The sequence below is a fragment of the Aulonocara sp. 'chitande type north' Nkhata Bay genome, linkage group LG6 (assembly GCF_057382095.1).
Source record: "Aulonocara sp. 'chitande type north' Nkhata Bay isolate Kocher_YH1m ecotype deep benthic linkage group LG6, A_spYH_male_GT1.1, whole genome shotgun sequence".
Taxonomy (NCBI): Eukaryota; Metazoa; Chordata; class Actinopteri; order Cichliformes; family Cichlidae; genus Aulonocara; species Aulonocara sp. 'chitande type north' Nkhata Bay.
This window is the reverse complement of record NC_141349.1, coordinates 21187923-21202981: the sequence shown is the minus strand read 5'-3', so window position 1 is coordinate 21202981 and position 15059 is coordinate 21187923. Positions and strand designations below refer to the sequence as shown.

General features: G+C 41.5%; 2 protein-coding genes across 3 annotated transcripts in view; one reads left to right on the top strand and one right to left on the bottom strand.

Moving 5' to 3' along the window:
* Positions 1–4088: 4088 nt before the first annotated feature.
* On the top strand, positions 4089–6003 carry LOC147327700 (uncharacterized). Its single transcript, XM_086295551.1, has 2 exons — positions 4089–5741; positions 5889–6003. The coding sequence occupies exon 1, from the start codon at positions 4199–4201 to the stop codon at positions 5501–5503; it is 1305 nt and encodes a 434-aa protein (XP_086151677.1). The 5' UTR covers positions 4089–4198; the 3' UTR covers positions 5504–5741; positions 5889–6003.
* Positions 6004–6910: 907 nt separating this feature from the next.
* The window catches only part of tbck (TBC1 domain containing kinase), a 63944-nt gene continuing 55795 nt past the window's right edge, over positions 6911–15059 (bottom strand). For both annotated transcript variants that reach the window (XM_086295548.1, XM_086295549.1), the window contains exons 25-26: positions 13203–13362; positions 6911–7504 (exon numbers count right to left, since the gene is read on the bottom strand). In XM_086295548.1, coding sequence (XP_086151674.1) covers positions 7394–7504; positions 13203–13362 — 271 coding nt within the window. In that variant the 3' untranslated portion in view covers positions 6911–7393. The remainder of the gene's footprint in view (positions 7505–13202; positions 13363–15059) is intronic.

Sequence of the window (15059 nt, the reverse complement as noted above, 5' to 3'; positions counted from 1 at the left end):
ATTTGACAAAGCTGAATCAGGGGAAGAGTGGCCATTGTCACCCCTACAAGTAACCCCAGAGCAAAAAGTGAGTGAATACATAAATAAACACAGCCACACTGACCTGGTTCCAGACATTACATCTCACCATGATGACAGTAAATATCAGAATGAACAATCCAAACAACCAGTAATGTACACACCTCTTTGTCCCAAACAAGAGCCAGTGCAGTACTCATTCATGCCACAAGATGGGGCAGAGAGACGACTACAAAGAGATGTAAGTCCACAGACTCTCCATGATGCATTACAACTGCAGCACGGATTAAGCTCAAATGATAATGCAGACACCATAGCAAGCGACCTCGCCAGATTCTTAGCCAAGAGTCAGCTAATAACTGGAGGGCTGTCTAAATTTGACGACAAGCCAGAAAATTACCTTAGTTGGAAAGCCACATTCCAGAGCACTGTTAGGGACCTTGGTCTAACAGCCACTGAAGAAATCAACCTACTCATTAAGTGGTTAGGCCCAGAGTCTTCTGAACACGCCAAGAGATTAAAAGCAGTCAACATAAAGCATCCACCTGCCGGTCTGAACATGATATGGTTGAGACTAGAGGAATGTTACGGCTCACCAGAAGCAATAGAAAACTCCCTGTTTGCCCGAATACGAGACTTTCCAAAGCTCTCCAGTAAAGAACCACACAAGCTTCGCGACCTATCAGATCTGCTGTGTGAACTCCAAGCTGCAAAGCTAGATGGTTATTTGCCTGGTTTAAGTTACCTCGACACAGCTAGGGGAGTACATCCAATTGTGGAGAAGCTGCCCTTCCATCTTCAAGAGAAGTGGACAATGGTAGGGTCAAAGTTTAAAGAAGACCACAATGTTAGCTTCCCACCATTCTCATTCTTTGTCGAATTTGTGAAACGTCAAGCAAAAGCAAGGAATGATCCAAGCTTTACCACACCTTTCAACACGACTCTTTCCTATGCCAACCACATGTCCAGCTACAGAAAAGAAAAACCGTTAAGTAACCACAACCAAAGGTCATCGGTTACAGTGCACAAGATGGACATATCATCAGAGGGATCAAAGGTAAAAAAAGCAGACGAAGACATTGAAAGACAGTGCCCCATACATCACAAACCCCACCCACTCAAAAGATGCAGGGGCTTTAGAGCTATGCTGCTTGAGCAGAGGAAGAGGTTCCTCAGAGACAATAGCATTTGTTACCGCTGCCTTGCTTCCACCGGCCACCAAGCCAAAGACTGTACAGTCATGATTAAGTGTGAAGAGTGCAATAGTGAGAAACACCTGGCAGCTCTTCATCCTGCCCCAACACTGCAAATGCTCAGACCTCCTTCATCTCCTGAAGTGCACGGCGGGGAGCAAGCAAATCCACAAGACCCGGATGTTACTGCCACATGCACAGAGGTATGTGGAAATAAAATCACAGGGAGATCCTGTTCTAAGGTTTGCTTAGTGCAAGTCTATCCCAAGGGTCAGCGAGACAACGCCAGAAGGATGTATGCAATAATTGACGATCAAAGTAACCAGTCACTTGCAAAGACAGAGTTTTTTGACATATTTAACATACAAACCACACCTGAACCATACATGCTGAAAACTTGTAGTGGTGTAACACACACGACTGGTAGAAGAGCATGTGGCTACATGGTTGAGTCATTAGATGGAAAAATGAGTTTCCCTCTCCCCGCGCTCATTGAGTGCAATGCCATCCCCAACAACAGGGAAGAGGTGCCAACTGCAGAAGCTGCCTTACACCACCCGCACCTGAAAGCAATAGCTGCTCAAATACCACCTCTCGACCCAAGTGCAGACATTCTGTTGCTGATAGGACGCAACCTTCTGAGAGTTCACAAAGTGAGGGAGCAAATCAATGGCAGAGATAATGACCCATTTGCACAGAAGCTTGACCTGGGCTGGGTTATCATTGGCGATGTGTGTCTTGGTAATGCCCACAAGCCAAGTAAAGTGAATGTTCTGAAAACCTATGTATTGGACAATGGGCGCCCAAGCTATCTCACTCCCTGCGACAGTCACCTTAGTGTAAAGGAGGACTTCAGTCTGAGCCAAACCAAAGCCATCTCCAGTCAACCGCCATCTGCTCTCTCACACCAAAAGCCCACGGCTGAGAATTTGGGAGACTCTGTGTTTTGTCACACCAGCAACGACAACCACCTTGCTCATTCAGCTGAAGATGTAATCTTTTTGAAAAAGATGGCAGGCTTCTTCAAGGACAATACAAACAGCTGGGTTGCACCACTCACGTTCCGAACCCCCAGACGCAAACTCCCGGATAACCGGTCCTACGCCTACCAACGGCTGATGTCGTTACGACGTACGCTCGACAAGAAACCAGAAATGAAAACACATTTTGTGGAATTCATGCAGAAAATGCTAGATAACCAACATGCAGAGCTCGCACCACCTCCCAATAGAGACAAAGAGAACTGGTATCTCCCCATTTTTGGTGTGTACCATCCCCAAAAGCCAGGGAAGATACGCGTTGTGTTTGATTCGAGTGCACAGTTTGATGGAGTGTGCCTCAATGAGGTGCTGCTTTCTGGCCCGGACCTGAACAACACACTTTTGGGTGTGCTGCTTCGCTTCAGGAAAGAACCAGTCGCAGTCACAGCTGACATTGAACAAATGTTCTACTGCTTTGTGGTCCAAGAAGACCACAGAGACTACCTTCGCTTTCTTTGGTACAAAGACAACGACCTTGGCAAAGACGTAGTAGACTACAGAATGAGGGTGCATGTCTTTGGTAACAGTCCTTCCCCTGCAGTGGCAATTTACGGGCTGAGACTGGCAGCAAGGGAAGCAGAAAGCGAGTATGGAACTGATGCCCGAGACTTCGTAGAGCACAACTTCTATGTCGATGACGCATTAAAGTCTTTCCCAACTGCAGCTGAGGCTGTTGATGTCCTACAGAGAACTCAGAAAATGCTTGCCCTCTCAAATCTACGTCTCCACAAGATTGCTTCCAATAAAGTGGAAGTGGTGAGTGCATTCCCCCCTGAGGATAGGGCCAAAGATATCAAAGATCTCGATTTAACAACAGATGAGCTTCCAGTCCAGCGCAGCTTGGGGGTAAGTTGGAACCCCACAACAGACACGTTCACATTCCACGTTCCACAAGAGCAAAAACCCTTCACTCGCCGGGTCGTACTCTCAACAGTGAACAGCTTGTTTGACCCTCTTGGTTTGCTTGCACCTGTAACCATCAAAGGCAGACTTCTTCTCAGAGAGCTCTCCAGCGGCAACCTTGAGTGGGACAGTTCCTTACCCCAAGACATGTACGACGGCTGGAGAAGGTGGCATGACTCGCTACGAAGTCTCACAAACCTGCACATTCCCCGCCCCTACGTCACGTTCTCCATCTCACAAGCCACATTCATCGAACTTTGTGTTTTCTCAGACGCTTCAGTGAAAGCCATCGCTGCGGTAGCTTACCTGAAGGTCACACATGAAGATAGGCACAGTGAGGTCGGATTCGTTATGGGTAAGGCCAAACTAGCTCCTGTACCAGAACCGACCATTCCTCGATTAGAGCTGTGCGCTGCAGTGCTTGCTGTGGAGATGTCAGAGCTTCTCACAGTAGAACTAAACGTAAAGATTGACAAGACAACATTCTACACTGACAGTAAAGTGGTGTTAGGATACATTAACAATCAAAACAGAAGATTCCATGTATATGTGAACAATCGTGTACAGAGAATCAAGCAGTCTTCCCTACCAGATCAATGGAGATACGTCCCATCAGAGCACAATCCTGCCGATCATGGCTCTCGGTCTGTACCAGCAGACAAACTCTCTGGTACTTCATGGTTGTACGGCCCAGCATTTCTTCTCAATCACGAGACTCTCTCCCCAGAAAAGGGTCCATTTGAACTCGTCGATCCAGAGTCGGACATTGAAATTCGACGTAACGTCAATGTGCTTGTGACCACAACTGCTCCAGGTGCCTTGGGTTCATCACGCTTTGAAAGATTCTCAAAATGGACTTCCCTTGTCCAAGCGGTGGCCTACCTTTGCCACATCTCCCACAGTTTCAAGTCTAAAGATGGTGGTGCCTGTAGCGGCTGGCATCTTTGTAAGGCTAGTCTCACAGATGAAGCGTTATATGAAGCAGAGCACACAATCATCAGGTGTGTCCAGCGTGAAGCCTATGCAGAAGAAATAAAATGCATCATGGCGAAACGAGACTTACCTCGCAACAGTGCTCTTCACAAACTTCATCCCATCGTCGATGGCAAAAACTTATTGCGAGTAGGAGGTCGACTTGCAGAGTCTGGCTTGCCGAGTCATCAGGCTAACCCTCTTCTGATACCAGGGAAGCATCACATTGCAACACTGCTCATTCGACATCACCATGAAGCCACCCAGCACCAAGGAAGACACTTCACTGAGGGGGCTGTGAGAGCAAGTGGCTTATGGGTAGTTGGTTCTAAGAGGTCTATCAGCAGTGTAATCCACACCTGCAGAAAGCTTCGAGGTAGAACAGAGCAGCAAATCATGTCTAACTTACCTGCCGAACGCCTTCAGACGGACCCCCCATTCTCTTATGTTGGCCTCGATGTATTTGGACCGTGGGAGGTTTCAACACGCCGCACCAAAGGTGGTCATGCAAACAGTAAGAGATGGGCAGTCTTGTTCACTTGCATGTCTACACGGGCTGTTCATATTGAAGTGATTGAAACTCTCAGCTCTTCCAGTTTCATCAATGCTCTTCGCAGGTTCTTTGCGATCAGAGGCCCTGCCAAACAGTTGAGGTCAGATTGCGGAACCAATTTCATTGGTGCCTCCAAGGACCTAAAGTTGCATTCCCCAAAACCTGGTGATACAAGTGTGGATGACTACCTACGCAAGCAGAGGTGTTCCTGGGTGTTTAATGCTCCTCACTCATCTCACATGGGTGGCGCCTGGGAGCGTATGATAGGCATCTCACGACGCATCCTGGACTCAATGCTCCTACAAGCAGGAAACCCTACTCTAACTCACGAGGTCCTGACAACGTTAATGGCAGAAGTCACGGCTATTATCAACGCAAGGCCACTTGTACCCGTTTCCTCGGATCCAGACGCTCCCTTAATCCTGACCCCCTCACCTCTGCTCACCCAGAAGTTCGATCCGATTCCAACTCCACCTGGGGAATTCACCAAGGCCGACATATATACACGGCAGTGGAAGAGAGTTCAAGCCCTTGCCGACACATTCTGGGCCAGGTGGCAGAGGGAGTACCTCCACATGCTCCAAGGTCGTCAGAAATGGCAGCGCAGCAAACCAAACTTGAAGGAAGGAGACGTTGTTCTTCTGAAGGACAAGCAACTAAAAAGAAATGAGTGGCCTATGGGTGTCATCGTGAAGACACTTCCAAGCAGAGATGGAGTTGTCAGAAAGGTGGAAGTGAAGGTGACACGCGACAAGATTGCAAAGACATTCTGTAGACCCATTTCGGACTGTATCCTTCTTCTGAGAGATTGGTCTCATGTGTAAATAGGGTCTAGTGGCAATCTTAAAATAATGCCAGGCGGGGAGTGTACTGGAACTGTTTGTATGTTATTTCTCCAGGCCTATAGGGGGCGCAGGTTTGCACAGTTTGCTATGTTGAGCCAATTAGTCACTAAAAGAAGTGTGATAGGAAGTGTTTGCTCATGAGTGAAGCAAGACATGGTGTGTTTTCCTCCGATCCAAAGCCATCCACTCCGTTAAATCCCTTTGAGTGGCAATATGAGTAAGTTTCTTAATTGTGTTTACCTTTAAGAGAGGGTATATGACATTATTGAAGTGATTTGGAAACTTTTGATGTGTTTTATATGTCCACTTAAGTTCAACCCAAGCTAATGTTTATGTGACATTTCTGTATTCTGTATCATTTCAGTTTCACACTTTTTTGCATTAAATCCTGTCCAAATACAACACGTGCCTGTTCCTTGGAGGAAGTGATGCAAGAGAGAGTTTAGCTGGCTGTGAATCTCAATATAGGACACTGGGTCACATTGGGTGCAACAGTACACCAGTGAATACGGTCACTTTATACTGCACCATTTTCCCTCTTGAATGTGGTCAAATCCTGGTAGGGGGAGAATTCCAATTATTCTTAGCACTGATTTGGAAATGTAAACATTTAAAATTATTGCATTACAGTGAAAAGGACAATGTAAACAATTATTTTAACTCATTATGCTAAATGACCCATAATTTCTGACTGAAATCCTGTGAAAACATCTCTTACCTTGAGATGAAGAATTTAGGTTAGAGAAACTACTCTGTCAGAAGTTGCCCCCCCAAATTTTTCTTTTTATTCACACAAATCAGTGGGAGTGTCCAGTCAGTTGCATCAATCATGTGTTGAGATGAAATTCTTGATAAAGTTGTGCAAATAATGACGTCTATCCTATTCAGGATAAATCAGATACTGATAACTGTTGTGTGTTTTTGGCCAGTCACTTCGGTTTTTGTCCTCCAGTTTCCTGAAGGGCTTTTGGAAACACCTCACACCATGCTGATATCTGCCAAATGTTTTGCTAATTTGAAGCTATTTGGAAATACCTTTGTTGGTATTAAATACTATTTTCTGTCTGTAAAACTTTGAGTTAGGTGCCTTTTTCAGTTTTAAATTGCTTAACAAACAAAAAAACATTCTTCTGAAATTTATCAGGTACAAGAATTGCACTGAAAATGAGTGAAAAACCAGCCAATGGCCAAAGAAAAACTTTAAAATAACCATCAGAAAGCACTATTGAACTATTGCTCATCACTTAAAAAAAATTAGAAGTCTTGCTGTTTGGTTGCAAAATACAATTAAATAAGGGGTGGCTCAAGCCTTTTGCACAGCATGGGTCAAATGAACGTAGAAAAATATGAAGAAAATTCATTAATAAGTAACTGCAAAACTGTTGTATGTGTCTTTTTTATTGTTTCTCACACAAACACAGTGATCACAGGCAGCTAAATTATTAGTGTAAACTAATACACTACATACAGTAGCAGCTGCTCTAAACAAGCAGGTTTTGATAAAGGCTGGTTTAGGGCGCCAGCAGATTTATAAGCACATTTTTAAGCACATTTTTTCAGTCTGTGTAATGCACTTCTACATGGGATCATTACCTTGTTAGTCAGTTATTCTTGTTTAATAAGCCAGAACAATAACCACATAATGGCTCTGTGAGCATGATCATGAACCCAAAATGAATTAAAAAAAAGCAGATCATTTCAATGCAGTTAGTCATTTTGCAACAATTAACAGTTAGATTATATAAAAAAGTCCAAATGCAATGGTGATGCTTGTTCACTAATTTCCCTTTTTACTTCAGTGTCAGCTCAAAGTACTATTTACAATCTTTTCATTTTCCCTTTATTTTAAAGTCAAGCTAAGGCAGAGGCTCAGATCTGCGGGGAAGGGACCGTCAGGAGCCCGGTGGGCTTCAGCTTGTTGATCCCTCCGTCCAGGTTACAAACACGTGGAAAACTCATCTTCACTAGATGTGCAGCAAACTGCAGAAAAAAAGAGAAAGTTCCCATCAAAAACTGAATACTTCAGATTTATTGGTTTTGTTCAACTTTTTCTGTCTGCTGTATTACTAATATTTAGGACTTAAACAAACCTCCAGGTTCATTATGACATTTATAAAGAGAAACTTCACAATTATAATTTACAACTGAGGAATGCAAGGAGGTCCTACTTCTCTGACATCATCACTAAAAACAGCCATAATGCTCGGGTCTTATTTTCTACAGTTGACAGGCTAACAAACCCTCCTGTGTCAGTGGCAGCTGAACTTCATTCGACCATGGCCTGCAATGACTTTGCCAAATTCTTCACTGAAAAAATCCAAAAAATTAGACAAGCAATTGGTACATCAACAGCAGATCCAGGATATGTACTGTGTCCACCAAAAAACTGTTTAAACACCATGAAACAGTTTCAACCTATTAACAGCAAAGACCTGGAGGACATCTTAGGTCAACTGAACTCCTCCTCCTGCTGTTTAGATGTCCTGCCAACAAGTTTTTTCAAAAAGGTCTCAAAGACTTTAGAGTCAGACCTGTTACAGATCGTCAACTTTTCTTTATTATCAGGTGTGTTTCCAGAATCACTAAAAACTGCTGTAATCAAACCGATACTGAAAAAGGACAATCTTGACAAGACACAAATGAACAACTACAGGCCGATCTCAAATCTCCCGTTTTTAAGTAAGATCATTGAAAAAGCAGTTTCTCAACAGCTCAGTTACTTCTTAAAACAGAATAATTGCTACGATGCCTTCCAGTCAGGTTTTAGACAGAACCACAGCACTGAAACTGCTCTGACCAAAGTGTTTAATGACATATGTCTGAATACAGACAGTGGAAAAATGTCAGTCCTAGTTTTACTGGATCTCAGTGCAGCATTTGATACAGTTGACCACAACATATTACTCAAACGACTGGAGAACTGGACAGGTCTTTCAGGAACTGTACTAAACTGGTTCAAAACATACGTAGAAAACAGGAAATACTTTGTATCAATAGGTAACTTCACATCTGAGCAGACAAGTATCACATGTGGAGTTCCCCAAGGTTCCATCTTGGGACCCCTTCTGTTTAACATCTACATGCTCCCACTGGCACAGATTATAAACAACAACAAAATAAACTATCACAGCTATGCAGATGACACACAAATATATATCACAATGTCACCAGGAGACCGAGGCCCTGTACAGGCTCTTGGTAAATGCATTGAGGAAATCAATGACTGGTTGTGCCACAATTTTCTCCAGCTAAACAAAAACAAAACTGAGGTAATAGTCTTTGGCGCCAAAGAAAAACGATTACAGGTCACCAGAGAACTTCAATCTATACATCTAAAAACCACAAACCAGGCGAGAAATTTGGGTGTAGTGATGGATGCAGACCTAAACTTAGAAAAACACATTAAGACAATAACAAAGTCAGCTTACTATCACCTCAAGAATATATCAAGGATAAAAGATCTGATGTCTCAACAGGACCTGGAAAAACTAGTCCATGCATTCATCTTTAGTAGGCTTGATTACTGTAACAGCATCTTTACAGGTCTACCTAAAAAATCAGTCAGACAACTACAGCTCATTCAGAACTCTGCTGCTCGAGTCCTCACTAAGACCAAAAAAGTGGACCACATCAGTCCAGCTCTGAGGTCCTTACACTGGCTGCCTGTCCGTCAGAGGATAGACTTTAAAGTTCTGATGCTGGCCTATAAAGCTCTGAATGGTTTAGGACCAAAATACATCAATGACCTCCTGACCCAGTATGAACCATCCAGATCCCTCAGGTCATCTGGATCCGGTCTTTTATCAGTTCCCAGAGTCAGAACCAGACACGGAGAAGCTGCATTCAGCTTTTATGCTCCTTATATCTGGAACAAACTCCCAGAAAGCCTCAGATCAGCTGAAACACTCAGTTTATTTAAATCCAGGTTGAAGACTCACCTGTTCTCAGCTGCATTTGAATAAAGCACCAAATCCACACTTTAAGCTTAAATTTCAAAACTTACATTTAACTACTGATTTTATCTACTGTTCTGATTTTATCTGTTTTGATTTTATATACTGTTTTGTTTGTTTGTTTGTTTGTTAATTAGTTAGTTTATTTGCTTGTTTTAATCAATTTTAAATCATGCTTTTTATTTGTTCTTGTTTCTAATGTCTCTGTAAAGCACTTTGAATCACCTTGTTGTTGAATTGTGCTATACAAATAAACTTGCCTTGCCTTGCCTTAAGTAGTTCTAGTTTCTCTGTAGTTATAAAAGGCAAATCCACCACTGCAAAATACTCCAATGTAAAATTGGTTTATCAACCTCTCTGAGACAAGCTCAGCATAAATTTACACATCAGACTGCGGGATTACGCCTTAACATAAAAATGCACTAATTCAGTACATTTTTAAGTTTAAGAATTAAACATTTTATATTTCTCTGTGACTCCTCATTGAACCTTTGTTGTGTCAGTTACATGGTGAAACCAAGGAGGGGAATATGATTGCAAAACCTCTTCCTCTGCTACTCATGCAATTATAAAAAACAAACAAACCCTGATACCCGCTGAACTGGGGTTGACCTTATTCTAACCAAATTATTAACCACAGTAAAATGGTAAGGAAATTAAATTTTGATAATTTCATTTCATAACCTAGGTGATTAAAAGGCCTTATGGATTTCTTATGTCTCTGACATTAAGTAGTGTGTCTCTGACATTAAATCCACAAATTCTTCAAAAACAGCTTCTTAAAACCTCCTAATTAAAAATTTCAGGTGATCCTGTCACATGAATAATTGTCAAATCATATATATGATGATAATGACAAAAAAATCATTATGTTTGATACTTGGCTTGAAATGAAAGAACATGATTATCACCATGCAAAACACGACAGGGATAAAGCCACAGCCACACGACTGTATACTGATCATGTGGACCATTAAAAGGTTAAACGCAGCAAAGTTCTGATGCTTCCCTTTAATAAAGAAAATGCAGGATTGTCTTCTCAGTTAATAAGAACTATTTCTTTTTCACTTTCTAACATATGGAAGGGGGACATCTTTTCTAATGTGTGTGTGTGTGTGTGTATATATATATATATATATATAACAGTTCTGTAACTGTAACTTCGGTCGTTGCTGTGCTTTTTTTGGAAGTCGAATTTCCCAGAGGAACCCACCCGAGGGATTAATAAAGTTCTATCTTATCTTATCTTATCTTAAATTGGGATTTTGCCTGAAGCACTATCCCTGCTGAGTTTATAAATGCCAGCTTGGCTAATTTATTCCAAGAAGAGCACGAAAGGAGAATGTACGATGATCAGTGTAGTTCTCTCTTGTGTTATGCTGAAGTGGGCAAATTTATTTTTGTTCACTGAAATATCAGATGGTGATTTATGTAAAATATAATCTGCTAATGTTCAAAATGTTCCAATGAACTATTTATTACATTGTACGCCAGACCAATAATCTCAGTGTGGCTTTATATAACAGATGGCTGAATTTTACAAGACAGAGGCCTGAATTTAAAGATTATTGCCTTCACAAAATATTTAATATCGACAAGACTAAGTATAAATTTTTAGTAGTCGTGAAACAGAAGATTGATTGTTTTATCTTATTAAATATATGCTCAAACAAATGCTCCTATGAACAAAAACAAGTTGTCAAAATGCTTGCATCAGTTCCAGAAAGCAGTTTTTAAAAAACTAAAAACTGGACCATAATGTTAGCGATGTAGTAGCTCATCTCACTCACAATCCATCACAATTCACAGGTTATTGTAATGTGTGAAGGACAGAAAGAAATTGATAAATGTTGTAATTGGTTAACTTTATTGCACAACTAATGAGAAATTAGATCCACTTAGAAGTCAAGGAGGGTCACAAACAGTTAAGGACAAATTAATTTCATCCACCACTAAATTAAAGTTTAAGTTCAGGACTTTTTCTGACTCCTGGTGATCGACATTTTCATGGCCATGAAAACCATGAATATAGTTAGTTACTTTGTTTGTTTATTTGTTTGTTTTTGTTGCAAGGACAAGACCGTTACTAGTCTATCCCCATTATAACCTAACAGTTATACATAAGGATCTATACACTTTTACCTCAAAATTTCTTAAAAGAGTAGTTAGAAAACTGCTAACTGATCATCTGCGAAGGAACGATTTATTTGAAGGGTTTCAGTCGGGATCCAGAGCTCATCACAGTATAGAAACAGCTTTAGTGAAAGTTACAAATGATCATCTTATAGTCTCTGACAGTGGACTCATCTCTGTGGTTTTTCTACTAGACCTCAGTGCAGCATTCGATACTGTTGACTGTAATATTTTATTACAGCAATTAGAGCACGCTGTACATATCAAAGGTACTGTGCTGCAGTGGTTTGAATCCATCTATCCATTCTCTTTTGTTTATCCTTATCTGGGTCACGGAGGGCTGGAGCCTATCCCAGCTAGGTTAGGGTGAGACGTGGGGTGCACCTTGGACAGGTTCTGAGTCTGTCACAAGGGCTAATACACAGGGACAGACCAACCATTTGCAGTCACATTTACACCTGCAGTTGTTTGCATATTTGTCACACTTACATGTTTCAGATCATCAAACAAATTGAAATATTATTGAAAATACTCTCTGGACTGACGAGACAAAAGTTAAACTTTTTGGATGGACCAGTTCTGTTTACATTTTACCTGCTTCATACATACATTTTCACTGCTATGCAGATCATACCCAGTGTTATCTTTCTATAAAGCCAGAGACACACACACAGACATAAAGACCTGGATGACCTCTAATTTTCTGCTTCTAAATTGAGATAAAACAGACATGATTGTACTCAGCCCCCAAAATCTTAGATATATGGTGTTTAACCAAATACTTACCTTGGCCTCCAATAACACTGTGAGGAATCCTAGAGGTGTTTTTGACCAAGATCAGACCCCATCTTATCTTAAAGAACTCATAATAACATATCATACCAATAGAGCTCTTCGTAGTATGAGAGGCAGAGCCTACAGCTTTCAGGCCCATCATCTGTGGAACCAGCTCCCAACTTGGATTCAGGAGTCAGATGTCCTCTCTGCTTTTAACATTAGGTGTAAGACTTTTCTTTTTGACAAGCATATAGTTAGGGCTGGATCAGATGACCCTCCTTAGTTACACTGCAATAGACTTAGGCTGCTGGGGCTTCCCATGATGCACTCTTTCTCTCATCCCTTTTCACTTGCCATGTGTTATTCACCACTCTGCATTTAATTATGAGTTATTATTTATCTCTGGCTCTCTTCCACAGCATGTCTTCTGTCTTGTCTCCCTCCCCTCACCTCAAACCAGTCACGGTAGATGGCCGCCCCTCCCTGAGCCTGGTTTTGCTGGAGGTTTCTTTCTGTTAAAAGGGAGTTTTTCCTTCCCACTGTCACCAAGGTGGTTGCACACAGGGGTCATCTGATTATTGGGGTTTCTCTGTATTATTGTAGGCTCTTTACCTTATAATATTAAGTGCCTTGAGGTGACTGTTTGTTGTGATTTGGCACTGTACAAATAAAACTGAATTGAATAACCAGAAAAGTCAATAGTGATTTCAGCCCTTGAAACATTATGCTTCTGTGTTAATTCATATTTTCTTCATGTAAAAATACTGCGCATACTGAGGTGCTGCACACATATACGTGGATGACTGCTTTCTCACCATAGCAGCACTCTTCATGTTGTGGCTGATGACCACAATGACACGCCCTCTATAGCTCTGGAGGCCTCCTGCAGCGGGACACTGCACCACCTCATTTTCCGAACCAAAAGTCGTGTTGAAGGGAATGTTGATGCTTCCAGAAATGTGGCCTCTGTTGAAGCTGGAGGCAGAGGAGTTAAGGAATAATGGCGAAGAAGCAAGGCCAAAAATGTGTTTGTGTGTAGTGTGTGTGCTTGTGTGTCATTTCATGGGAGTCGCTGTATTACTGAAAAACAGCAGATACACCAGTACATAACAATATTGCGTAAGTTCAGTGAGTGCTTGTTATAATTCTGATCAGGCTGACTTTTAGTACAAATCATATGTAAGACAAACTTTAATGCAGAGGTGTGGAAAAGCGAAGAGGATGTGAAGAATAGAAAGGGCGAAAGATGAGAGAAATAAAAAAAGAAACGTAATAATAAGGATATAAAAAGAAGAAGAAAAAAACAGAGGAAAGGTCCCTCATTGAACAACCCCAGATTGATATACTGAATAAAAACCAGACAACGAACTTTTTCTGAGTGCATTAGCTTTGTTGCAATACGTTTCTACGTTTACCAAATCAAACCATACCATTTGCAACTACATAAACACACAAAAAGGGTTTGCCAAAGACCATAACAGAGGTGAAAAAGGTTTGCCAAATCCTGTAAAGTGGCCTAATCCCTTTTGACCATGTGAGCTGGGCTGTGGAGCCTATCAGTATGCTCCAGAGAAGAAATTTTTGTCACAGAAACTGCCAATTCAAAATCTCTAATCTTGCCACTAATCCTTATTGATTAATGGCTCTTTAACCTCTTAGCCAATCAGCCTTTCCACTGATGAGCTGAACCGTTGAGCCTCACTCTTTCTGGTGCTTTGAATTTTCTGTGTTTGAGGGTTTCTGTGTCTATTGTACTGCATCCTGTAACAACAAAACGAATGCCTTTATGCAATTCTGTAATTATATTCAGAGCAAAAAACAAAAACAAAAAAATAGAAAAGAGGGCATTGATTGTGACAAGCTTCATTTTTAATCTGCCGGGGATGTTTTATATAGACGACTGCGTGCATTTATGCACATCAAGGCCATGGATACGGCTGCTGTTCTGGGAAAAGGCTGCATCTCTAAAACATCAACTTTTCATGAAAGAAACAACCCAGGTTTCAGCTTTCTCTTTCATTTAGCCCAGTGGGTCTGTAAAATGATTATAGCTTAAGAAGGAAGAGAATTTACACATAAAATGTGACATACAACATTAACCAGGGTAAACAATCTATTGTGCAAAATACCTAAAATAGCTTCTGCTGCTGCCCTTAGGGCACAGCAGATCATCTGCCTCCATCTTACTCTATCCCTTCTAAATTTTTTTGTCAGACTTCTCTGTGGTCTTCCTCTTTCCGTGTTGCCTGACAGCTCAATATTCAACATCCTTTGTCCACTGTATTCACTACCCTCCTCCGTTTAAACCATTCTTCACCCTCTTCATACCTAGCCTCACTCCCTCCTTACTAATCCCTCTGCACTTCATCTGTCCTCCTCTCTCTGTAATGTTCTTTATTCATGAGCTCCTTAAAGTACTCCTTAAATCTTATCAATACACCTACTTCACTTGATAACAAATTTCCATCTCTATCCTTAATCATTCTAGCTGCTGCACATCCTTTCAAGAAAAAAAAATCAAATCTACTACTTAAGTAAGAATTTCAGGAAACATGAATGTCAGTAGGTCATCCAGCTCACAATCCATCATAGTTCCGAGGTTATTGCTCCTCAAGGCTGCTAACAAGACTTTGACTACAATTCAGGTGACGACTTAATGGATGATCACTGCA